Source organism: Elgaria multicarinata, chromosome 18 (genome assembly GCF_023053635.1).
Source record: "Elgaria multicarinata webbii isolate HBS135686 ecotype San Diego chromosome 18, rElgMul1.1.pri, whole genome shotgun sequence".
NCBI classification, from domain to species: Eukaryota; Metazoa; Chordata; class Lepidosauria; order Squamata; family Anguidae; genus Elgaria; species Elgaria multicarinata.
Genome location: NC_086188.1, coordinates 2,627,013 through 2,653,634, shown reverse-complemented (window position 1 = coordinate 2,653,634; position 26,622 = coordinate 2,627,013). Strand labels below are relative to the sequence as shown.

The 26,622-nt window shown below is 46.6% G+C and overlaps 1 protein-coding gene across 4 annotated transcripts in view; it reads right to left on the bottom strand.

Moving 5' to 3' along the window:
* Positions 1-26,622, bottom strand: part of ACACB (acetyl-CoA carboxylase beta) — a 69,597-nt gene that overhangs the window by 31,373 nt on the left and 11,602 nt on the right. For all 4 annotated transcript variants that reach the window (XM_063144170.1, XM_063144171.1, XM_063144172.1 and 1 more), the window contains 21 exons: positions 21,259-21,391; positions 20,138-20,276; positions 19,944-20,053; positions 18,911-18,992; positions 17,361-17,459; positions 16,163-16,272; positions 14,908-15,018; positions 13,245-13,454; positions 11,822-11,992; positions 10,832-10,993; positions 10,275-10,438; positions 7,990-8,140; positions 5,746-5,849; positions 5,376-5,457; positions 5,050-5,195; positions 3,810-3,960; positions 3,336-3,470; positions 3,002-3,148; positions 1,321-1,509; positions 692-792; positions 171-259 (listed from right to left, as the gene is read on the bottom strand). In XM_063144170.1, coding sequence (XP_063000240.1) covers positions 171-259; positions 692-792; positions 1,321-1,509; positions 3,002-3,148; positions 3,336-3,470; positions 3,810-3,960; positions 5,050-5,195; positions 5,376-5,457; positions 5,746-5,849; positions 7,990-8,140; positions 10,275-10,438; positions 10,832-10,993; positions 11,822-11,992; positions 13,245-13,454; positions 14,908-15,018; positions 16,163-16,272; positions 17,361-17,459; positions 18,911-18,992; positions 19,944-20,053; positions 20,138-20,276; positions 21,259-21,391 — 2,786 coding nt within the window. The remainder of the gene's footprint in view (positions 1-170; positions 260-691; positions 793-1,320; positions 1,510-3,001; positions 3,149-3,335; positions 3,471-3,809; positions 3,961-5,049; positions 5,196-5,375; positions 5,458-5,745; positions 5,850-7,989; positions 8,141-10,274; positions 10,439-10,831; positions 10,994-11,821; positions 11,993-13,244; positions 13,455-14,907; positions 15,019-16,162; positions 16,273-17,360; positions 17,460-18,910; positions 18,993-19,943; positions 20,054-20,137; positions 20,277-21,258; positions 21,392-26,622) is intronic.

Below are 26,622 nucleotides of genomic sequence, written 5' to 3'. Positions count from 1 at the left end.
CATTGAGCAGGGGGTTGGACTAGATGGCCTTGTAGGCCCCTTCCAACTCTGCTATTCTATGATTCTATGATCAGGGCTCCTCTTACGTTCTTCTGTCCTCTTCGAAAATGCCCCCTTCTCCTTAACAGTACCAACTGAGGAGTGCAAGGCCCACTGCTGATCTACCGTACCTTGTTGGAACTGGGTCTCCACCTGCAAATACCGCCTCAGGAGATCTAGCACCACGGATTTCATATGCCCACGGATGCCACTGCGGTATCTAAATTGGGAGGACAGACAGAAGACGCTATCTACAAGGTTCCCTTCTGAAGGTTTTCAGGGACTTGGAAGAGGCTGCCTGCAGGAGACGGGGTAGGAAAGGAAAGGAACCTCTCGTGCGAGCACTGAGTCATTACTGACTCTTGGAGGGATGCCAGCTTTCGCTGACGTTTTCTTGGCAGGCCTTATAGTGGGGTGGTTTGCCGCTGCCTTCCCCGGCCATGATTACCTTTCCCCCAGCTAACTGGGTACTCATTTTACCGACCTCAGGAGGATGGAAGGCTGAGTCGACCTGAGCCAGCTGCCTGAAACCGGCTTCCGCTGGGATCGAACTCAGGCCGTGGGGAGAGTTTCAGCTGCAGAAACTGCTGCTTTACTGCTCTGCGCCACACGAGGCTCTATAGGAGACGGGGTGCCCATCGCCTAAACTTGCCTCTGAACCAGCTGCACAATGCTCTGGGTGTTCATGAAGAAAACTTCGCGGTCAGCTTTCCGTTGCAGGGTGGCTGCGTGGCTGTCCAAGATGCTGGCAATCTTGGAAATAAAAGGAGAAGGGAAAAGGGAGAGAGCGAGGAACATCTTGATGTATTTGCAATTGTAATATGCGACATGCTCCTGCTGGTTACGCATGGACCTACATGGCCTGACTGGAGTTCACCCAGAGCAGAGCCTTCAGTGTGGTGGCTCCCTTCCTGGGGAACTCCCTGCCCCTGGAGGTCAGGCAGGCGTCAACACTCCATTGCTTCCAGCGCCTCCTGAAAACAGCTCAATTGGATGTATTAAAAAACAATTAATTTTTTTAAAAAAAGAACATTTTTTATATTTCATATAGAAAAATAAAGACACCTTTTTGACATTTCATAGCACCAGAGCTGGCCGTCTCTTTTCCCTATAGCCAGTGTGACTAGTGGCCATTGGCAGCCTTTGAATCTGTGCCCAGCTCAAGGAAGGTGGCCTGAAACAGACCCATCCTGCCTCCCCAGTACTTTCCGAAGGCAGCCCACCGTCACCCGTTTCTCCCGGTGCGTCTTCCACCATGAGCTCTCTTCCTGTAGCTCTCACCTGCTGGCTGGGAAACTGACAGAGAACTGAGGTAATGTTGCTGGCGTACTGGGCCATAATTTTCCGGATCGATTTCTCCACCGATGGCGGGATCCGACCTGAAATGCTCGTCATGATGTCTTGAAGTTCCAGGAGAGGAAGGGACGGATCCCGAAGATTCGCCATCAGTTTGCAGACCCACTCTTTGATCTGAGTTAAGAATAAAATGATCAGGGGCTTGGGAGGTTCCACGAATACGCTATAGACAGCTCCTAGCATTCCTGGCTCATGGCCACGCTGGGTGGGGCTGATGGCAACTGTAGTAGAAAATGTAGGATTGCGGATGGAAGTTCCCCCCCACATTCTAATAGCCACAATACAAACGGGGAGGAAAAGACCTGGGTGCCTTCCATTTCTTGTTACATGATAGCACTCTTCAAATACTTAAAAGGTTGCCACACAAAGGAGGGCCAGGATCTCTTCTCGATCACCCCAGAGTGCAGGACACGGAATAACAGGCTCAAGTTAAAGGAAGCCAGATTCCGGCTGGACATCAGGAAAAACTTCCTGACTGTTAGAGCAGTACGACAATGGAACCCATGACCTAGGGAGGCTGTGGGCTCTCCCACCCTAGACGCCTTCAAGAGGCAGCTGGACAACCACCTGTCAGGGATGCTTTCAGGTGGGTACCTGCATTGAGCAGGGGGTTGGACTCGATGGCCTCGTAGGCCCCTTCCAACTCTACTATTCTATGATTCTATGATAACTTCAGGGGAGAGAAGCACTGTTCCACCAAGGGTGAGCTCTTCCACCTGCTCCCCTCCCCCAACCCCCACCTGGAGACTTTCAAAGCAAGGCTGGAGCTGAAGTTTGGGAGGTGGTGCTTCAGGGGGAGAAACATTCCAACCAAGTTATTTTTTCCCCCCTACCTGCTCTGTTTTGCTGTAAACTTGTATTTTGTCTACTTTTGAATATTGTTGTGATATTGTTGATTAGTATATTGTTAAATGTTGTTGTAGTTTTAATTTTTGTAAACTGCCCGGAGAGCTTCGGCTATTGGGCGGTATAAAAATTGTTAATAAATGAAATGAAATGATATCAGCACGATCATTGGGTCTGGACAAGTGGATCGTCCTACCTATAAGTGCACACTTCACACAACATGATAACCCATACTCAAGGTCGAGTATGGGTTGTTGTTGAAACGTGGGTTGTCGTGTGGTCTGAATCCAGCCGTGATAAGAAACTATGGGTTTTTTTAACCATGAACAACCCACAGTTCACAACCCAGCAACAAACCATGGGTTCACTTCATGGTTTCTCTTTTGGGTTCTGACTGGTTCTGACTGAAACCCGGAGCAGATTTGCACTGGAGCCACCAGTCTCCATAAAAATGGAAATTATGTAGGTAGCAGTGTAAGAAACAAGAGCATCTTCCTTTTAAAAGATCAATAAACACAAAGCTTACCAATAAAACCTAAAAGCCCAAACGTAAGGGAAGGCCAGTGAAAACAGGTGGGTCTTCAGTGCTTTCTTGAAGATCCGCAAAGAAAGGGCCTGACGAACCCCCTGATGGAAGTTGATTCCGGAGGTGCGGGGCCACCCCTGAGAAGGCCCTGCCCCCTGTACTCACTAGCCTAGCCAGCCTTATTAGTAAGCAGGTGTGAAGAACACTCAGGAAGAATAACAAATGTCCCCTTACCTTGAGGCTGAAATACGGTTCCGGCAAGCAGTACCCGTTCATGACATTCAAAAGGCTCTCCAGCACGTTGTGGAAGACCTGGTGCAATTTCTCACCGAGGATGGGCAGGGGCTGTTGAGAGGGCAGCCCCCCTGTGTGTAACTGGACCTGTGGACAGGGGTTTGTGGGGGCGGGGAGGTAGAAAGAGGACAGGATAAAGGAAGGAGAGAAAAACACATTTAGTACAGTGGTCAGAAATTAGCCGCTCAGGCCATGCCGGCTGGACCGTGATGGAAGATCCAGTCCGACAGATTTGGAGGGCGACCGATTGGAGAAAGCTGATTTACTCTCTCACCAGGTGAACTTTGGTGGGGTCATCTAACTCGAGCCTCGCTATGACGCAGCCTGTCTCCAGCAGTGTGCCTGGCCGTTTCACGTGGCGGATAATGCCCGAGTCCTCCACAGTCAAATTCACAACCATCTTCATCACCTGTGTGCGTGTGTGTGTGTGTGTGTGTGTGAGAGAGAGAGAGATGTATTATACAGGCAGCAGGATTCGTCTGCTACTATCTGCTCAGCAGCCTTCCTCAACATGGGGCGCTCCAGATGTGTTGGACTACAACTCCCAGAATGCCCCAGCCTGGGGCATTCTGGGAGATGCAGTCCAACACATCTGGAGCGCCCCAGGTTGAGGAAGGCTGGCTTACAGACTTGTTTGTGCAACACGAATCCAGCATTGCATTACGCAAGCAAGGAATTTGCCGTTTCCAAAGGCAGCCCAGTGGATTTCCAGCAAATACTTTTCAGCCGGCCCGATTCTACAGCTTACCTCTATTTCCGCATAGCTGTGACCCACACAGACATGGCCTCCGTCATCTACTGTGTACTGCAGGAGCTTTCCAGCAGACAGCGACCGGAGCAAGGTGGGGTCGCTCTCCTTCTCGAAGTCACAGGTTTTATTGCCAATGGTGATGCGGTATCTAGAAGGAAGAGAGAGGGGGGTCTTAGGACTGTTCATAGCTGTACCCTGCCGTAAAGAAGGCTGCCCGTTGACTGCTGCTCCTTCCAAACCTATCCACCTATTGCTACGAAAGATGTCACACGTCAGCCTCCCTGTCCTGTAACATGGCCATTACAGGACAAAGAAATGTCAAAAGGAGATCAGAGCGACAAACTTTCTTAGACTTCGTCAGTGGGTTTGATTCTATCACCTGAGGCTCGAATCAGGATAGGGGATTTTTATCACAGCCCGTGCATTCATTGGCTTACTGAGCGACAGGATATTTGTGTTATTAGCAGCAACTGCACGGTGAATGACCACTGTTAATCACGGTCATAATGTGACTGTTACTTTCTGGATTTAATTTTCTTCTGACCTCACTGTTTACAATGCCAGTTTTTCTGGTAAGTTGCATAAGCTTTGCTTGGGAACTGAAAGCAAGCCCTCCTGCAAACCAAAAGTGAAAACTGTACCACTGGATTGACATGCATAAGCTCCTATGATGATGATGAAGTTTATCTGTGTCTCACCTTTTGCCCAATACTGGGCCTCAAGGCGGCTTTACAAAATTTAAAACATATACATTTTAAAACCTAGGAAAAGAAATGTACAATTTTTTAAAAAAATAATTAAAACATTAAAACATGTTTAAAATACACAACAATTTTACAAGACCTTAACGTAGATGGAGGACCAGATTATTCTAGCTCCTAGGTGGGTTGTTGTTTAACACAAAAAGGGGGGAAAGTCTCAGGACGCTGTAGGAAAATTTATTGTACCAAACCCCGACGTGTTTCGGCCCCAAGACAGCAAAGCATCCTGCCCATGTTATATAGCCATAAACAGTTTGTGTCGCTGGCTTAACCAGCCTTCTCCAACCTGATGCCCTCCAGATGTGTTGGACTGCAATTCCCATCATTCCTGGCCAGCCCGGCTATTGGCCATGGTGGCTGGGATTCACAGAAGCTGCATCCCTACACAACTGGGAAGCACCAGGTTGGGAGAAGCCTTGGAGTTCATTATGAAGAGACCAACACACAGCAGCCCCGAAGTCAGGTACTTCACCTACCGGTCACTTTCTTCTTTCATGTACGTGGTGTAACTGTTGCCGTCGTAGGACAGCAGAAGTCCCCCGTCGTTCAATCTGTGCACATCAATCTCAATGTGAGTGTGATTCATTATGATCACGTAGGTGGTCAGGGACTGACGAGCGACCTGTTCGCGCATCACAGAAAGAAAAAGGAAGGACTCATGGCTCCCGCTCCAAAATGGGCTAAAAGGTCTTTGTAGAAGGGGAAGAAACCCAAACAGCCCCCATCTCGTACACTGGTAGCAGACAGGCTATTTTCTGCCTTTGGCCTACACCAATCTCCATCGACCCCTTGCAAATATTACCTTAAGAGCGTATTTCATGCCTTCGTAAATGAGCTCCACGTCGACAATGTTCAGAAGCGAGTCTGCTGGCAAGACCTGGCCCCTGGAAGACGAGCCAATTTTTTAGTTTTTCTTATAAAAAGGGTCCTACTGTCCTCCTCCCCACAGCCCCGTTTATTCTTCAAAATCTTTTGAAGGCAGGGCAGAATAAGCATTTGTGCAGCATTTTAGAATACTCCAAAGGATTCTAATCTAAAGGATTACCGAGATAATGTAAGTGAAGATCATGCATGTCTTCACATACATTATCTCGGTAATCCTTACAACCCTGTAATGCAGGCCAGCATTATCCATCGAGTGGAGATGACCCTTGCTCTAGATAGTGCTTTACCTTTCCAGAGAATGCAGGAAGTCATCCATGCACGTCCTGAACAAGGCGTCTGCCACATTGAGTGCGCCACAGACCACGCCCAACATGGTGTCCGGCTTCTCTGCCTGCACAGTGGGGTGAAAACCAGACAACCTCTTCACAATGAGGAAGAATTCAGACTCCGCAGCAGCCACATACCATGAGGAAAGGTATGGTAAGTTCATTTTTGTGCCACTTTTAGTCCAAAGCCACCTCTCAAAGAAGTGCACAACTGGTTAAAATATAAAACAGAGCCATGAAATGCAGAGTTACAATAAAGTAAATCAAGACAGCAATGAACGGTAATCAAATCTAGAAAATATACATCAGGGGATGGTATTAAAAACCCCATCTTTATAAAAACCTGACAAAAAAGGATGGTCTTAAACCCATTGGTCAGAATGAGGAGGACAATGAAGAGGCCAAATGTCCTCCAGAGGGAAAGACAACTACACTGCAATCTCAATGGATCTACCCCTTGAAGTCTGGTCACTAACTCCAGTTCTTGGGCGGAAATGGTGATTTGATGGGGAGGTGGGGATTATTATGTCCAGCTCTCCGTCCTCACTGACCACTCCTCAAGGTCCTAGTTCTGTCCTAGAAAAGCCCTAGGAGGAGGGCTTTCTCCGCTGTGGCACCCCGGTTGTGGAATGAGCTCCCCAGAGAGGTCCGCCTGGCGCCTACACTGTACTCCTTTCGTCGCCAGCTGAAGACCTTTTTATTCACTCAGTATTTTAACACTTAATTTTAACTTAAATTCAAATTATACTGTTTTAACTCTGCATTTTAACCTTATATCAATTTTGCTGCGTGGTTTTATCCTGGTTGTGCTTTTTATACTGTATTTTGTATTTGTGTTTTTAACCTGTTGGTTGTTTTATGATGGTTTTAATTTTTGTGAACCGCCCAGAGAGCTTCGGCTATTGGGCAGTATAAAAATGTAATAAATAAATAAATAGAAAAGGCCCAATTACATGCCAGCCCTGTCTCTACTCCAATATTTCATCTGCCCCCGATGAATCTCATGTTTACCATCTATTTGTTACATTTGGTGGCAAGGTTATATGAAGGGAGATTTTCAAGGGGTAAGAGACTTGCTATGTCCCAAGCACCTCTTGCAAGAGCTATACAGTTGTGGGGAAGCGGGGCCTTCTCAGTGGTGGCTCCCAGGCTGTAGAATGAGCTCTCCGCTCAGGCCCGCCTGGCACCAACACTGTCATCTGTTTGGAGCCACGTTAAGACCGCCTTCTACTCCAAGGCATTCAAATGGCACATTTATGTCAGATGTCTAAACAGGTCTAGTATTTCACTTGAACGTGTTTTTAGCTGTCTAAATTGTTTTAAATTTTACGTATTTAAATTTTCATGATGTATTTCATGCTATATTTTTAGGCCGTATTTTATTATCTTATGAATTGCTGTAAACAGCCCAGAGAGCTTTGGCGATTGGATGGTAGAGAAATGAAAATTATTATTATTATTATTATTATTATTATTATTGTTAATAGCTGTTGCCTGTTTAAAGATACTCTGCTGTCTACCCTTACCCAGCCTTTAGGATACAAGGGATTAAAAGGGCATAGGGGGAAATGACTGCTACCTATGCAAAATGTTCCATTCCAGAAATTATTTATTTATTTATTTATTGCATTTATATTATTATTATTATTATTATTATATTTATTTGTATCCCGCCTATTGCCCAATGCTGGGCCTCAAGGCGGCCTTACAAAGTTTTAAATATACATGGGGGGGAGGGAAACAAAAGCATAAACAATTAAAAAAATACACAACAAAATTATAAGACATTAACATAAATGGAGGGCCGGATTATTCTCCAAAGGCCTGCTGGAACAAAAAAGTTTTAGCCTGCTTCCGAAAGCCCATCAAGGAGGGAGCCAGCCCAGCTTCCCCAGGAAGAGAGTTCCAGAGCACTGGAGCAGCCACCGAGAAGGCCCTGTCCCGCGTTCCCACCAAGCGCGCCTGTGAAGAAGGTGGGACTGAAAGAAGGGCTTCTCCAGAAGATCTCAAAGCACGGGCAGGCTCATAAGGGAGAAAACGGTCTTTCAAACAACCTGGACCCGAACCAAATATATACTGCCCCATAGCTGAAGCTCTCTGGCCGTTTTACAAAAGTTAAGAACAGTAAACATTAAAAACAAATATACCAAGTTTAAAAACATAAGAAGCATACAAGCAGCAGTATCCTTATAAAAATTTGCCAACCTGCACTTTTTCTGCGATCAAGTGATCCAACCAGCTGGTGTCAATCTCGTTGGTCTGGAAGCTCTCCGTCTCCAGCAGCTTGACAAGGTACTCAACTGTCGTCCTGAAGTCACCACGGATGGACAACTCTTTCAGAGCTACTACTAAGTTTCTGAAATACACCAAACAAGCTAATAAGGTACCGACCTGCTTCAGGTGTTAGAAAGATTTGAAAGCGAAACACACAAACGATTAATTTCCCTTTTAACTTAAAGGAAAAGAAAGACCCCGCTTCATTTATCAAAAATTTCGTGAGGAGGGACGAGCAAGCAAGAATTAATGCTATGTGAAATAACATACAACCTCAGATTAGGCGTCACGACTGACAACACTTGGCTGTCACAGGAAAAAGAAAAAATATCAATTCTGCAAACTTCTCCTCTTTAAACCCCTCCAACCCGAAGCACTTCCGATGCGTTGGACTACATTCCTGGAGGAGAAGGCTACTAGTCCTGATGGCTCTATACAGCCTCTAGCATCAGAGGCAGTAAGGCTATAGACACCAGCTGCTGGGGAACGTGGGAGGGAGGGTGCTGTTGCACTAGTGTCCAGCTTGTGGGTTTAGGGTGGGAAACTGGTCCAGCAACTGGACCCGTTGGACACCCTTGGTCTGATCCAGCATCAGGGCTCTTATGTTCTTATGACTACAAATTCTATCATTCCCAGCCAACACCTGCGGGCTGTTGCAGGGTTCTGGGATGGCTTGTTAACCACAGCCACAAACCACGGTTGCTTATTTCCCCCTCTGTGATTGTATGAACTGGGCCACTGCCTGTCACTCTGGGAATTCATCAACCTAATTCACCAGCTTTTCTGGTGTCGCTCTTGTTCAACAATTGGGACTTAGAAAATGCCCCAGTAAGCTCCACACCTCACCCCGGTCCTCTTCCCTTTACCCCCCCTCCCTCCCCACTGTCTGTCTGAAGTGCTCTGCTCTCCTCAAAACTGTGGCAGGTCAGCCACGATTTGTCCCACACTTCCGGGAAACCACAAGCGAAAAACCACACTTGTCCTTAACGAAAAAAGCACAGAATGACGGCAACAGAGTTAAGGGAAACTACCCCAAGGGCCCCAGCAGTTCCAACTTGATTGCTCTGTCGGCAAATATGTGAACTTAATAAATATTTTTGTACACAGATCTGCCGACACAGCAGTCAGGTTGGAACTGCTGAGGCCATTGATGTTTCCCTTAACTCGGTTGCCGTCCTGCACTTCAGGGATGCTGGGTCATCAGAGTGCTTTTCTCAGGGCTTGGTTAGATCCTCCGCCACGGGGAGGCAGCCCCAATTCCACGCCTAACGTGGAACCAGCCTCGACAATGGACTGGATGAGGGCTAATAAACTGAAACTCAATGCAGACAAGACTGAGATGCTGCTGGTGGGTGGTTCTTCTGGCCGGATGGTGGGTGTTCAACCTGTTCTGGATGGGGTTGCACTCCCCCTGAAGGAGCAGGTTCGTAGCTGGGGGTTCGTAACCAGGTGGCCTCGGTGGCACGGAGTGCCTTCTACCAATTCCGGTTGGTGGCCCAGCTACGCCCCTATCTGGACAGGGATGACCTGGCTTCAGTCATCCATGCTCTGGTAACGTCCAAATTAGATTACTGCAATGCCCTCTACATGGGGCAGCCTTTGAAGACGGTTTGGAAGCTGCAGGTTGTGCAAAATGCAACGGCCAGATTGGTAACTGGAACCAGAAGGTTCGAACATATAACACTGACTCTCGCCCGCTTGCATTGGCTGCCTATACGTTTCCGAGCCCAATTCAAGGTGCTGGTTTGGCTTGGGACCACCATACCTGATGGAACGCCTCTCCCGACATGAACCTACCCATACACTGCACTCAACATCTAAGGTCCTCCTCCGAGTGCCTACTCCGAGGGAAGCTCGGAGGATGGCAACAAGGGAGAGGGCCTTTTCAGTGGTGGCCCCCGAATAATGGAATGATCTCCCCGACGAGGCTCGCCTGGTGCCAACATTGTTATATTTTCTCCCAGGCATTTAACAGCATTTAACAACATATGCTGTTGGGTGTTTTTTTAATGGACCCCAGAACTGTAGTTGTTTAAATGTTGTTTTATACTGTTGTTTTTATATTTTTGATGGTTTTACATTTTGTATACTTTTTAACATTCACTGTTTTTAACTTTTGTAAACCGCCCAGAGAGCTTCAGCTATGGGGCGGTCTATAAATTTAATAAATAAATAAATTATAAATGAATGAAGGATGTCACAAGGGCAATACTGACGAGATGGCCTCTTCTCGGTTCTCTCCCCAGGAGAAGCAGTGTCCAAACTGGGAATCGGCGAACTCGTGCAAGCCGCCGGTGGCCGCCACGCTGAAGTACCCCCACACGTTCTTGTTGCTGCGGAAATTTAGCTCCTGCACCGTGCCGGAGCTGGGCTTGAAACCCTGCAGTGCAAAAAGACAGAGAATAAGGGAGCGGCAAAAGGGAGGAACAGACTCTAACGGACATTTCGTATTTCACTTCTGTGTTTACATTTTGATGTAAGCTTCGTTGACTACGTGCATAATTTGCATTTATTACAATATTTTTAGGCCGCCCTTCATCAAATAGTTAGCATCTGTTTGCAGAATCTCAGATGGAAAGGCAGGAGCCAAATGTGTCTTTTAAAAAATAAATGAACGGGCACGCTTTCTCAAGGTCCATAAAAAGTTTGTTACTGGTTTATAAAAGAACGAGATGACGTTGCCATATGCCCCCGCAGCCCGCCCGAGCAAAGCGACGCCCGAACTCTTTCAGTATTCCCTCCTATGGATATGTTTTGAATTCCACCGACTGACCTCGTCGGGGTTTTCACTGGTGATTCGCGCGGCAATGACGTGGCCCCTGGGTACCGGAACGTTGCTGGGGCTCTCGAAGGAAATGGGGGCATCACCCCACGGGGACTCTGCATAGAGGGCGCGGATGTCCTTCACCCTATACAAAGGTACACCCATGGCAATCTGAGAAGGGAGACAAGAAGAGGAAGGGCGCAACATGAAAATAATTTCTTCGCCCTCTCTGTGCGTTCTCTCGATGCTTTTAAAACAAAAGGTTCAGATTTATTTGACGAGATTATTTTACTGGGCATGTTTAGAAGACGCCTTAAACCAGCCTTCCTCAACCTGCGGCGCTCCAGATGTGTTGGACTACAACTCCCAGAATGCCCCAGCCAGCTCTTACATTTTCAGAAAGCATCGATACAACCCACACCAGAGCATGGTGAGTAGGGACCCCCAGAAATATACCAGTTGAGCACAATATGATTTGGGTTTATCTGTAAAGAGATGAAGCTGAGGGAGTTTACCCCTGGGGGAAAAAATAGAATGGGGTCCCATAAAGAAGTAGATGGACACACACACACACATGGACACTCACCCCAGATTGAGGGGAGACATGATAGCACTCTTCAAATACTTAAAAGGTTGTCACACAGAGGAGGGCCAGGATCTCTTCTCGATCCTCCCAGAGTGCAGGACACAAAATAACGGGCTGAAGTTAAAGGAAGCCAGATTCCGGCTGGACATCAGGAAAAACTTCCTGACTGTTAGAGCAGTGCGACGGTGGAATCAGTTACCTAGGGAGGTTGTGGGCTCTCCCACACTAGAGGCCTTCAGGAGGCAGCTGGACAACCATCTGTCAGGGATGCTTTAGGGTGGATTCCTGCATGGAGCAGGGGGTTGGACTCGATGGCCTTGTAGGCCCCTTCCAACTCTGCTATTCTATGATTCTATGAAATAAGGTTCTGCCCCGCTGCCCTAAAAAGACATAAGCAGTAAAATGTAAAATACCTGGAGCTGGGCAGCAGGCAAATTAACGTCGGCGATCATTTCAGTGCAAGGGTGTTCCACCTGCAGCCGGGGGTTCAGCTCCAAGAAGTGGAAGCTGCCATCTTCGCTGTAGAGGTATTCAACTGTCCCCGCGCTCACATAGCCCACCATTTTTGCAAGGCGTACGGCACACTGGGGAGAGAAGACGTCAAACAGAAACGCCATAAAAACACCCACAATATCTTGAGAGAGTAACGGATAAGAATTCAAGAACGGTTCATCCAGAGAAGTTAATGTTTTCGTTGTTTTAAACTCTAAACTCAATTTCTCTTGTATTTTGGTACATGCCAGCTGCTTCGGGGATGCATAGTTTCAAAAAATGGGGTATAAATTCAATAACCAGGCCAATGTTTTAAAGATGTTTTAATGTTTTAAAGATGTTTTAATCATGTATGGTATGTTTTTAATCAATTTTTAAGGTGTATTTTATATCATGTTTTTATACTGTTTGTTTTATACTTTGAATGGTTTTAGTTTTTGTGAACTGCCCAGGGAGCTTCGGCTGTTGGGCAGTATAAAAATGCAAATAATAATAATAATAATAATAATAATAATAATAATAATAATAATAATGTAGTGTTTGACTAGGATTGAAGAGACCCCACTTCTCATCAACTATGAAGCCCCTGGGTGACTTTGGACCACTCACTCTCTCTCTCGGCCTAACCTACCTCACAGGGCTGTTGTGAAGATAAAACAGGGAGGGTGAAAGAAGAGAACCATTCACCCCACTTGAGCGCCTTGAAGAGGTGGGATATACCCTATTTCTTCGATTCTAAGACGCACTTCCCCCCCATATAAACATCTCTAAAAACGGGGTGCGTCTTAGAATCGCGGGTGCGTTTATTATTCCTTAGAATCAAAACTTTTTTTCTGTTGGTGGTACTGAAACTAGTCTGCGTCTTACAATCGATGGCGTCTTAGAATCAAAGAAATACGGTATGTCTTATAAATAAATTAAATTAAGCTCGGTGCCTTAGCCACGATGCTAAATAATGTGTAAAGCAAACTGCAAAAGCAGAATCAAACTGTAGGCCGGCTTTCCTCAAGCTGGGTTCCTTCAGACGTGTTGGATTATAACTTCCAGCTTTCTGGATGGGGGACGATGGGGGTTGTAGTCAAACCCATCTGGTGGGCGCTATTTTGTGGGAGGCTGCTGCAGGTGGAGAATGTGAATTTAAGAAGAGCCCTGCTGGATCAGACCAAGGAGCCATTTCATTCCCTGTTCTGTTCACGCAGTGGCCAGCCAGCTACCTGTGGAAATCCCACAAGTAGCACATGATGCGTTGCGGTCAGTGTAAAAATGTCACCCCTCTTACTTCTTTGCTGTCCGCTACCGTCGTCCACTCACACACGGCTTTTGGACAAGCATGACTATGTGTACCTGCTCCATGTAGTCAAACACAGAAGGAGATGCTACAGTCGCAGGTGCTTCTTCAATGATCTTTTGGTGTCTCCGTTGGATGGAGCAGTCCCGGCTGAACAGCGAAACGGCGTTCCCGTACTGATCGGCCAAGACTTGGACTTCAAGGTGACGGGCGTGTTGCAAGAACTTCATCACGAAGATCGGAGATCCGGGAGCCTCACTCTGCACCTGTTGGATAGCGGGATCATAACCAGGTTATCTGAAGGGTCGTCTCCTCCCATACGATCGAAGAAATATTGAAGCACGCAACAATGCATTGGGCAAATTGCCCCTAGAATGCTTCTTAGAATCCCTCGCAGCAGAGAGATTTATTTATTTATTATTGCATTTATATCCAGGCATTTTTCCTCCTAGGAACCCAAGGCGGTATTGTACATAATCCTCCTCCTCTCCATTTTATCCTCACAACAACAACAACCCTGTGAGGTAGGTTGGGCTGAGAGTTTGTGACTGGCCCAAAGTCACCCAGTGGGTTTCCATGGCCGAGTGGGGACTAGAACCCGGATCTCCCGATTCCTAGTCCAACACTTTAGCCACTACACCACACTGATTTCATAGCAACAAGACAATGGGGAAAGCAGAATGTCTGAGGCCTTGTCTCTCTAATTAAACCATTCTAAGGCAGCAATTCCTGCATTGTTTAACCTAGGAATTGTTTCTGCTTTTAGTTAACAACCCAGGAATGCCCCACTACCGGGTTGTTTTCTGATATGAAAACCCAGAAACTCTGGGTTGTTTACGGGTTAAACAATCCAGAGTTAACCCAACAACAAACCATGGGAAATTGTTGAAAAACTCCCACATTTAAAAGAGAGATTGCTGCAATACAGGCAGCATCTTAGAAGAGGTCTTCCGTCCTATGCTAGAGGGAAGGTGAGGGTTCTTTCTTCTAAGACGGGGCTTGCCGCCTGCAGCTTTCATACTAAAAATAAGTACTTCTTTTTTAAAAGTTGCTAACGTGCTTATTTAGTCAATCAAAATGAGTTAAATCAAGTAAACTGGCACATTGTTTTAACTGTATCTTTTAAATTATATATTGTTTTAACTTGGATCATGGTTTAATTTGTTTTTAACTCTGTATATTTATTGTTTTAAACTGTATATTTTTATCTGTACGCCGCCCTGAGATCTTAGTGATATAGGGCGGGATAGAAATATTTTAAATATATAAATAAAAGTAAGCTGCACCCTCCTGCAGACCATTGCCCCAAGGAATGCTGAAGACAACGGACCTCATGACCTATAAGGGCAGAAAAGCTACAAAAGCTACAGTTTTAACTTCTGTAAACTACCCAGAGAGCTTCAGGTATGGGTCGATATATAAATGTAATAAAATAAATAAATAAATAAACAAGTGTGTGGAAAAAAAACCCAATTCTTCTTGAAGGGGGGTGCGAGTGAGGGGAAAGAGAACATTAATGTCCACTTCAGCAACATTTGGGGTGCAATCCTAAGCATCTTCTGACAGAAAAATGTCCTATAACTCCCAGAATGCTGGGAGTTGTAGTACTTTCGTCGGTCTAAACTGCCCTTAGCTACACCATCTATGTGTCTGGAACACAGGGGGAAAGGCGGGAAAATCGGCAAGACGGCCGAAATCCACCACAGCGCCTTTTTTTACCTGTCTGAAGCGAGCGGGGAACTCCTCTGCTCCTTCTGCTATCCGGATTCCTTTGCCACCGCCACCCTCTGAGGCCTTGATCATCACAGGGTAGCCAATTTTCTCGGAGGCCTGAGAGGAGGAGAACAAAAAGAAAAAGGGAAATATCAGAATCAAAAGACTAAGAATTTATTTAGTGACATTTCTCTGCTAATCCCAGACCTGGATCAAGAAAGTAATCATTTTTTAATTCTTCTGAAGGCCATGGAATCGGGCCTGCGTTTTCTCAAGCTAACTGTGGCCATCCTAGAATTCCCTCAGTACAAAATAGAAGTTTATTTGTGGGCTCACTGTGAAGCATAGCAGCTGTGAGTCCTTCCTGGAAACCAGCTCCCTGCACATGCTCAGAGGCACTCGTCCTTTAGGTATCACCTCTGGATCAAAGTTCAGCCTCTGTCAATAATTTGATTTAAATTCAATGTATTTCTTTTAATTTATTTCCTTCTTTTCTTTTTCTTTTGGTTGATTCAGTTTTGGAAAATTAGTAATATATTTTTAAAGGAAAATCCAGCCCTTAGATACAAAGGCTTTAAAGTAGGTAGTAGGAAGGGGGAATTTTTGTGTTCTCTACTTCTCTCAGGTAAGGCAAAGCACAAGTTGAAAATCTGTCCTGTGATGCAGCTCTTAAAACACACCAGATTTATCAGAGATTTAAGAAGAGCATTTGAGGTAGGTGCAGGCAAACTGACGCATTAACGATAGATTAAATTTACAAATATTTTGTAGAGTCTTCTTTTACAGGTTTGTTTAAACAAACATAATTTAAAAACAAAACGAAAAACTACACTTGAGCCAATTACTATATTGGATTTGGCAATGTTAACTTATGTGCTACCTCCATTATCTGAGGCAGTAAGCCTGTGTGCACCAGTTGCTGGGGAACATGGGTGGGAGGGTGCTGTTGCACCGTGTCCTGCTTTGCTGGTCCCTGGTCCACAGCTGGCTGGCCACTGTGTGAACAGAGTGATGGACTAGATGGACCCTCGGTCTGATCCAGCATGGCACTTCTTATTTCATTGCAGGGACCAATGTTTTAAGATTGCACACATCAGGGCACTCCTTTTTCCCTTATTTCCCACCCTCCATGGGAGTCCCTGCTCTATCATATCTCTCTGTCCTCAACCTTTTTCTAAAGTAACTCTCGCCTCCCAAAAAAGACACCACCCTCTTCTTTAGCGCAGATATCTTGGTCTAAAGAAGGCACGCCTTTCGTCACCTCTAAGCCTTCCTCCACATCCCTCACGCAACCCTGCCCATATGTCTCCAAGGGAACAGTGATCGTTCTCAGCTTCTCGTTCTCCTCCTCAGTCCACTCAGCAACCAAACCTACCGGAAAACAAAACAAAAATCACGTCAGAAACGGTCAGAGCTGTAGGAGAGACATGGAGACTCGCTGATCCCCTGGCCTTGTCAAATAATTCAAGAGGTAAACAGAGAACGCACGAGAAAACTCAAAAACAGGTTGCGCCGGACGCAAGCAGGCTTCGCAGCTGTGCACACGGGCCGAGGAAACGCCATTCGATCCCATCCCCTTTGTGCCTGCCGACACTGAAGAAGTTGGGATTAAGGGGAAGGATCCAATGATCCACTACCACCACTGCGCTCAAGAAAACCACCGTTTGCACAACTTCAGTAGCCGTTTGCGCAACATCAATATTGACGTTGCACAAGCAGTAGTTTAAAAACGTAAGAAGGGCCGTGTTGGATCAGACCAAGGGTCCATCTAGTCCAGCATTCTGTTCACACAGGGGCCAACCAGAAGCCCACCAGCAAGACAGGAGTGCAACAGCACCCTCCCACCCATGTTCCCCAACAACTGATGTACACAGGTCTACCGCCTCTGATACAGGAGGTAGCATAGAGCCATCAGGACTAGCAGCCATTCTCCTCCAGGAATTTGTCCACCCCCCTTTTAAAGCCATCCAAATTGGTGGCCATCGCTACCTCTTGGGGTTAGCGAATTCCACTGTTTAACGCTGCGCTGTGGGTCCGCTAGTGCCGTGTCAATAGCGGTAGGGCTCCATTTGATCCTTCCCATGTGGTGTAGGTGTTAAATTTTGAAGGGGAGAGTCCCAAAATGCTTCATTGAGCCATCTCAATGAACTAGCTCTACCAGTTTTACCCTCCAGAAGGAGCAGGTCATTTGGAAAGCTAAAGAGCCTCCGTTGCCCACTGAAGACCCAGACAGGGCAAAGTACTTTGCATTCCAACAAGGGAAAATATATTGTTCCTCCCTGCTTCTCTGAGAATTGTAGCTAAGCTCAGAGGGAACAGAGAGGTCTGAGGGGTGGGGTGGATGCTAATAATAATAATAATAATAATAATAATAAAGTGCTGGCACAGCGTCCCTGTATCCCTCCATGACATCACCTGCTACACAAAATACAAAGTTAGACAAGAGGAATTTTGCTCACCGCTTCCGCTCCATGGCAGCGTTGGGATGTGGACAGTCTGGGCCACAATGGTGGAAGCCACTTTGTCCCCCAAGGCCCACATGGCCTGACTGGGTGGGCCTGGAAAACAGGACGGGTCATGACTGTAGGATTAATCGGGCCACATGGAACAGAAGCCGCCAGGAAGGCCACGTGCGCAAGACCCACGGAATGGACAGCGATCAGACAAAAGCGTGGCAGTCCGTCCACACACGGACAGGATTGGATGCACACAAGCAGCAATCCAGGAGCCGTGAGTTCACACGCACTTGTGTTGCACATGACGGGTTTCTCTTCTGCACTCCAGAAATTCAAGCAGCGCTCCGGTTCCAACACAGCAGGCTGCACATGGATCAGAGATTTGCCAATTGAATGATTACTGATATATCGCCATCCAAATGGATGGGGGCTTTTCAATCTACAAAAGCAAAGATCGATGACCTAAGGAGCTGACAATCTAACATTCAACACAGAGGAGGCAGAGGGAGGGGAGAGAGATGAAAGAAGTGGTGTAGTGGCTAGAGTGTCAGACTGGGAGTCGGGAGATCCGGGTTCTAGTCCCCATTCAGCCATGGAAACCCACTGGGTGACTTTGGGCCAGTCACAGACTCCCAGCCCAGCCTACCTCACAGGGTTGTTGTTGGGAGGATAGAAATGGAGAGGAGGAGGATTATGTACGCCGCCTTGGGTTCCTTGGAGGAAAAAAAGGCGGGATATAAATGCAATAATAATAATAATAAACAAACAAGGGAAGAAAATGCATCTGTTTCTGTTATTGACACTCAGCTGCAGCAGGGCCTTCACGCCCTAAATATTATTTATTTATTTAAAATATTTGTATCCCGCCTTATATCATTAGGATCTCATGGCTGCGTACAGATAAAAGCATACAGTATAAAACAATAAATATGCACAGCTAAAAACAAATTAAACCATGAACCAAGTTAAAACAATATATAATTTAAAAGCAGTAAAAACAATGTGCCATCTTAGTGAATTCAACCATTAAAGGCTTTGTTAAAAAGCCATGTTTTTACTTGGCGTCGAAATGCAATCAGCATTGGTGCCAGTCGGGCCTCCAAGGGGAGGGCGTTCCACAGTCGGGGTGCCACCACAGAGAAAGCCCCCTCCCACGTCCCAACATAGCGTATTATTTTATACTGTTGTTTTTTTTATATTTTTGATGGTTTTAAATTTTGTATACTTTTTAACGTTCACTGTTTTAACTTTTGTAAACCACCCAGAGAGCTTTGGCTATGGGGCAGTATATAAATTTAATAAATAAATAAATAAATAGTATGTGTGTTGCGCTGGTGGGATGCAGAGAAGGGTTCCTGCAACAGATCTCAAGTCACAGATAGCCAATTGAAATCAACCCCCCCGCTCTCAGATTCTAGTCTTGCAGTTTGGCAAAGCAGAGGATTGTGTATTTGCATAGAGAGAGAAAATCTCTACATGCAAATAGACTTGAGCTCTGCTATTTTCTCTGGGCCGCAGCAGCACGCATTTCGGAGACCGTTCAGGGCACTTACCTAAGAAAGCGATCCCATGTTTGTGCAGCAGCTCTGGAAGTTTAGGGTTTTCAGAGGCATGTCCCCAGCCAGCCCACACAGCCTAGGATGGAAAAAAAAAATCCAGAAGGTCACCAGACGTTAAGCACGACATCAGCTTGTGGCGTCTTCCGCCAGCACCAGATCCAAAAGAGACATTTTGTGGTTAGCTTTCAACGGGAGCGAAGAATGTCTTTCAGCCCCCATGCAAAAGCTAGGGAACAGCCAAATTATGGGGGTGGGTGGATGGGAGGGAAATGGGAAGGGGGCGTGGCCATCCAGTAAATTTCTGGAGACCAAATTGGGACCATAGGTCTGCCAGAAAGGACTCCCAGGCCTGGGGTACAACATCCCCCCTGACTTACATAACCCAAGACATTTATCAGCGCTTCTCTCCACAAGAACCCATTTCAGGGTTTTACAAATTGTGTTCTGGGAACCCCAGGAGACTCCTCAAAAACCAGTCATGTTCCTTTCCATGAGAAGGACGACAATAACGGACTGGCTTTCCTAAAACACCTGACCATAAACGACTTTGCCCTTCAGCGTAGAGCCTCTCACAAGAGAGTAGGATGTGTTCACGGTTATCTGGTGGGGCGGCAGTGAAGTCCAAGAGACCCGGCTAACATTGCTCGTAAGCGAGGCGTGAGTCTCCTAGAACTGTGGTCTTCAACCAGGGGGTCGCGACCCCAAAGCGGGTTGTGAGGTCACCCCAGATGGGTCACGGCAAAGCTGTGACCGCCATGTTGGGCAATTGGGAAGATGGGGACCATGCTACAGGTTAGGAGTCCAAAGTGGGTCTTGGGTATGGTCCAGTTGAAGACCACTATCTTAGAAAACACAGGAGCTGCACAGCAGACAAATCCTGAAGGCGAAAGCGCAAAAGCGACAGATCTATTTTAAACAAGCCATCCTTAAATTAACAAACCAAGGCTGGTTTTGCCATGTTCTCTGGCAGCAAGCCTCCAGAGGACTCAGAGGCAGCATCTGATGGGCGAAGAAGTTCAGCCCTTACCTGCACTGGAATTCTTTTTGAAATATCCACGATTAATTCTACATTGGCGTAATTGTTATTATTGGTTCCTCCAGGGACAGGCACATACTGGTCAGCCATTTTGATGTATTCTGAAAGTTGGAAAGTTAAGAATCATTTGTGTTGCTAAACAGACACACACACACACACACACACACAGAGTCTTTAGTACACACCTGCGTTGGCTTTAAGGTCTTCAGGGGTCACCATGACCACAAATCTAATTGCTCGTTCATTGCGGAACATTTCATAGGCCCACCTTCGGATGGAGCGCATACATTTCACGGCAGCAATGCCATTATTGGCAATCAGGACCTGGTGGGATGGGGAGTGAACACAGCAGAAGAATTTAAAATGTAAAATAAATACAAAAACTAATCTAAGATAGATTTGAGACGGTTAATAGAGAGCACCAATCACCCCTCCAAAAACTGTAAAGAGCTTCAGTGATAGTCGAATAAATGGGGCTTCTCGAAAGGGGATCATAGCTCAGGGATAGAGCACACTCTCCGTTTGTAAAAGGTCACACATTCAGTCCCTAGCTTCTCTGGTAAAAAAGAGATCGCAGATATTAAAGCTGGAAAGAATTTAGGAATAGGGGAAGCTGCCTTATACAAAATGAAACCATTGTTGCATCTATCTCGGGATCATCCACACTGACTGCCAGCAACTCTCCAGTTTCAGACAGGAATCTTTGCCAGCCCTATCTGGGACTGACCCTGCGACTTTCTCCTTGCAAGGTCTGTTGCTGTAGCCTTAAGAGGACAGCTCTTTTTGAATTTCTGCCTGGAGCTCTCTTGCCTACACCATCAACCTCATTGTTATCTCCAACCAAAGTTCAGAGATAACAGTGGGGATTCCTGAAGGGAACAAGCTTATAGCCAATGACTGCCCCCTGGAGGAATCCAGGAAAGGGTGCAGGCTGGATGGGGAACCTCCGCAGACTGACCAGCTTGTCCTCCTCTGCTTGAGGAGGTGGTTTCAATTATGTGGTTCACCTATTTGCATTCAAACTTTAAGCAGTATCCGTTTTATTCCACAAACTCAAATATTTGTAGTGGAGTTCCTCCAAATCTCTCCCTTGCACAACCAGTTGTACAATGGGTAGCATAAGAGTTATGTGCAACCAGTTGCACAAGAGGTTGTGTAAGTGCAAGGCACAACCACTTGTGTAAATGAAACTCTGTTGGATTCTCCTCTGTGCAAATGAAACTGTTGGATTCTCCAGCTGCCCCTCGAGAAAACTGGCCAGAGTCACAAGCACGGCGATGCGCCCATTCTCCTCTGGGAACGGTACCTTTTCGATAACACGGTTCCCTCCAAAACGAGTCACGAATTCAGCTGGCGAGGCCACTGTGAAGTCCCTGTGCAAATCCAGCTTCCTCTGTTCACGGCCCTTCTTGACCAGGTGCATTCCCGACATGCTGGGTCTGCAAGGAGATGAAAACACGAACGCAGAGCTTAATTTCATGCTCAGACAAGAGCTGGAGACTGACGGGGAATGATTCAAGGGAAACTGGGGTCAACGGCAACCCATGAGTGAGATGGGTGGATGAAAGCTGGACATGTTTCTGAATAGTTACTTCCCCTGGTTACCACTGGCGAGTAGAACTGCCTTCTAGGCGAGCAAGTCCTGGATCTGTTTTAAGTTTTTTTGTTCTCTCCCAGAGCTCCTGCCACCTTTCAGAACATGAATAAGGGCCCGTTCAGAAGACACCTTAAACCATGGCTTTAACCATGGTGGTTAAGCCAGAAAGCCAGGCCGTGTTCAGAAGACACCTTAAACCACGGCTTTAACCATAGTGAATAAAGCGAAAAGCCTGGTTTAAGGTGTCTTCTGAACACGGCCTGGCTTTCTGGCTTAACTCCCATGGTTAAAACTGTGGTTTAAGGTGTCTTCTGAACGGGGCCTAACACAGTTAACTGTGAGCTGGCTGGCTAGGAAACATGTTTGTGGTCTAGAAATACCTCTGTATTCATTTGCAAGGCTGCAGTAGAAAGCCCCTACAAAAACATTCAACAGGTCTAAGTACTAAGTTCTACCTTTACAGGCAACCTAAAAATAAGTTTGAATAAAGAACATAATAAATAAATGTGGTGTCAAGGCAAAAGGAAATTGTTACCAACTCCTAACAAACATCCTTCTCACGTATACATAATATACATCTTTTTCAATATATTTCATTTTACCCCGTTAAACTGTCCTCTATATTCAGGACAGGCTTCCTCCATGCTGATAAACAAGATTTCCTGTATTCATAACTGGAAGTTGCTTTAGATTTAAACAGGGCTGGAGAACAACCCACAGAGAGCAGGCAGCCAGCTTCGACGCAAAAGCTCCCACGCGGACGTCGCGTTCCCAATGTCTAATTGGTGTTATGAGATCAGACGTGGGCTCAGATATCGGGGGCTCTTTTCTGTTCCAAGCACAAAATTCACCCCAACAACAAAGCAGATGTTTAGCCTGCTTACCAGCGTAAAATGACAACGTACTTCAAAAAAAAAAAAATCAAAAATAAATACTAATAGATTCCTAGCCTATTTTCCAGGGTAAAAACCCTCAAAGTGGATTACGGCGCCCTTCAAAATTCAAAATAAATAATCAAACCATGAACACAAACAATATTCAATACACACATTGTTAAAACTATGACTTGGCAGCCTTCCCTAAACATGTGCCCTCCTGATAATATATACTGAGAACCTTACAGGGTTGTTGTAAGGCAGCCTTCCTCAACCTGGGGTGCTCCAGATGTGTTGGACTGCATCTCCCAGAATGCCCCAGCTGGCTGGGGCATTCTGGGAGTTGTAGTCCAACACATCTGGAGCGCCCCAGGTTGAGGAAGGCTGTTGTAAGGTTTATAACAGCCTCCCCCCACCAAGTGTCCTCCAAATGTCTTGGACTACAATTCCCATCAGCCCCAGCCAGCATGGCTTACGGTTAGGAATTCTGAGAGTTGTAGTACAAAAAAAATAAAAGTACAGGGCCAGAGAAGTCCAGATCCTAAGGCTTGCCCCACACCCAACCTATTCACGGTCAGCCTCCCCTTCACCAGGCTGGCTGAGAATGATGGGAGTTGTAGTCCAAGGCATTTGGAGGACACTTGGTGGGGGGAGGCTGCTATAAACCTTACAACAACCCTGTAAGGTTCTCAGTATATATTATCCGCCATGCTAGAGATTCAGGAGGACGAGGTGGAGAGAGACAGTGGCTTGATCTGAATGGGGAGTCGTCTATCCTACCACCTTCGCTACTGTGCTCCAACCAACTTCCAACATTAGCACCCCAAGGAGCATTGCAACCTTGATGTTCCTCCCCAGAGGGGGCCCCTACCTGGCCTCGGGGCTCCCCGTGCCTTGCATCTCCTGTCTCCATCACACCACGGCCCACCCCAGTGCCCAGCTCCCGCCGTTTCGCATTTTGCAGCCTGCTATCTCTCACCGCCTGGGGCTCTGGCTGGGTTCGCTTTCCCCTTTCCAGGCACACAGCTGCTGAACAAGATAGGGGAGCCAGCAAACGCCCCCGGAGCACAGAGCAAACCAGACAACGCAAGGCCATTTCGCCGGACGCCTTCGCCTCGCCAATAGTAATCCTCGCTCCCTCTAATAGCCAACGCAAGTGCGGAGGGCCAACAGGCTCAAAACCAATACAGGGCCAACGAGAAGGAAGAGGGGTGTTGGAAATGGCCGAGAGCGACCTGGAGGCCTTTGTCTTGGGTGAACTCCGCCCTCTGAGTGCCTACGTCAGTGGGCGGCTGCGGGTACGAGGGGATCTGAACGTGGCCCTGAAGCTGGAAGAGCTCTTGAAGGTGATGAAACAGAGAAGATGATCGAAGTCTGGAGGCTGCTGGCTGGGGCCAGTTGTAGGGAGCCCGTGACTCCCACCTTATAGCCACCACTATGTCTCTCTGTTCGTTTTCTCGGCCCAATTCCAAGTGACCCAAGCAACCCTACAAGGTTTGGGACCAGGCGGCCCTCGCCAACGTGATCCTGCCCAGGTGTTGCCATCTTCCAGAGAGGCCCTGCTCTTAGTCCCACCGCGATCTGAGGCATGTTTAGTGGGGACAGGAGAAAGGGCCTCCTCGGTGACTGCACCCCAACTGTGAAACACCCTCCCCAGAGAAATGAAGGCTTCTTTTATTGAGGCCTGTTGAGTTGATTTTTAAAAAATGTATGGTTCGTCTTTAAAAAAAATATTTTTTTAAAAAAAAGAGAGAAGGAAGAGGGGAGGGGTGAGCCTGCTTGGGAGAGCACCCAGGGGTGCAGAAGGCAAATGCTATTTTGGGCTGCATTAATAGAAGTATAGCTTCCAAACCACGGGAGGTACTGGTTCCTCTCTATTTGGCCCTGGTTAGGCCTCATCTAGAGTATTGCGTCCAGTTCTGGGCTGCACAATTCAAGAAGGATGCAGACAAGCTGGAGCGTGTTCAGAGGAGGGCAACCAGGATGATCAGGGGTCTGGAAACAAAGCCCTATGAAGAGAGACTGAAAGAACAGGGCACGTTTAGCCTGGAGAAGGGAAGGTTGAAGGGAGACACGATAGCACTCTTCAAATACTTGAAAGGTTGTCACACAGAGGAGGGACAGGATCTCTTCTCGATCCTCCCAGAGCGCAGGACATGGAATAACGGGCTCAGGTTACTGGAAGTCAGATTCCGGCTGGACATCAGGAAAACCTTCCTGACTCTTAGAGCAGTACAGCAATGGAACCAGTTACCTAGGAGGTTGTGGGCTCTCCCACACTCGAGGCCTTCAAGAGGCAGCTGGACAACCATCTGTCAGGGCTGCTTTAGGGTGGATTCCTGCATTGAGCAGGGGGTTGGACTCGATGGCCTTGTAGGCCCCTTCCAACTCTGCTATTCTATGATTCTATGATTCTAAGTACAACACAACGCGCACTTGGATATAACCGACCAAAAAGAAATGGAAAATGAGGGGAGGGGTCCCACTTTTAACCCCTACAGTGGAAGAAACTTCAGTTATTTTAGCAAGACCCTCCTCCTCTTCCTTTGCCAGTACTCTTAAGTGACCCGGAACCTGGGAGTGGGGACAACTATGGTAATTTGCATTTCAAAGGGAGAGTCTAATCTATCACAATAATCTTCCCTGCACAACACACACAGCATTTGATCACGCAGGGCTGTACACATTAAATAAATGGAAGAGAAAGAAGAATCCCTTGAATTCCTCTATGTAGACTAAACTCCTTTTTAGGGACATAGGAAGCGGCCTTTTACTGGATCAAGCCACTGGTCCGTCTTCCCCAGTACTGTTGACACTGACTGGCAGCAACGGCTCTCCGAGGTTTCAAGCAGGATTCTTCCCTGGAGAAACTGGGAATCAAACCTGTGACCTTCTGGTCTTCTGGGTGTGGTTGTTGCAATTGCTTTGTTTGCTACGATAGAGCAAAGGTGAACTGGCCCGAGGCTTGCGGGTTCTAGCTTATTTGTTGCTAGAACCCGGGGATGCATCCCTGGGTTCTAGCAACAAAGAAGCTAGAACCCGCAAGCCTCAGGCCAGCCCACCTTTGCTCTATCGTAGCAAACAAAGCAATTGCAACAACCACAAACACAATTAAAGAATCCTGAGCCCAGGAATCTGAGTACCGGAACTGAACTGAGCTCACAGTCCTTGCAAACAAAAATCCACTCCTGGTTACCCTGGCTTTCTTCATTTCAGCCGTACAGTTTAAGGTTCGAAGGGAGTCACATTGTTGGTGCTATGACTAATTGCTGAGAGTCGAAGAAATCCTTCCTGATCCTTTGCAACTTGCAAATCAGGCAGAGTTCTTGCAAACAGAACTTAGATCTACCGTATTTCTTCGATTGTAAGACGCACACTGATTTCAGTACCACCAACAGAAAAAAAACCCTAAAGCACACCCGTGATTCTAAGACGCACCCCATTTTTATAGATGTTTATATGGGGGGGGGGGGAGTGTGTCTTAGAATTGAAGAAATAGGGTATCTTCTTACCACTACTAGCTCCATCAGGTGGGGAGGAATGATAGGTGGAGTAGGGTCAGCTACTGTCTTAAGAAAATATATTTGAAAGTAGCGTTTAGGGCGCAATCCTATGCATGTTTAGACAGGAAAACTTCCTACAACTCCCAGCATGCTGGCTGGGAATTGCAGGCCTTTTCTCTGTCTAAACATGCAAAGGGCTGCACAGTCATTTTATTTTAAGACAACGGTTCCAACTGCCAAAAGTGATATGCAACGCATTATGCACCACACACACGCTCACTGAAAAAACCGAACCAATCAACACCTAAACATCAGAATAAATCGCACTGGAATCCGTTACTCTGTAAATAAATTCACTGTGTTTTGTTTGGGTTCTTTTTTTATAAAAATTAAATTCCATTTTTGACCTTGGGAGTGGCTGGACAGCAGAGCCTTGCAAAATAATACAGAGCCTTGCAAAATAATAGCAACTGACTTCACTGGGGTTGCTGTCAAGGTGAACACAAAATAGATTTGGTTGCAACGTTTCTCCTCGCTCTCCAGACGTTTGGAAAAAGCGTGGGGAGCATTAAAGAGAGATGGCAGGGAAGTCCAAAATAGGCAAGGGTTAAAAATTGTGTGTGTGTGTGTGTGTGGAGAGAAATACGTCACACAAACAACGTGGATTTTGTTTTGAAAATAAAGCACTCCATCTG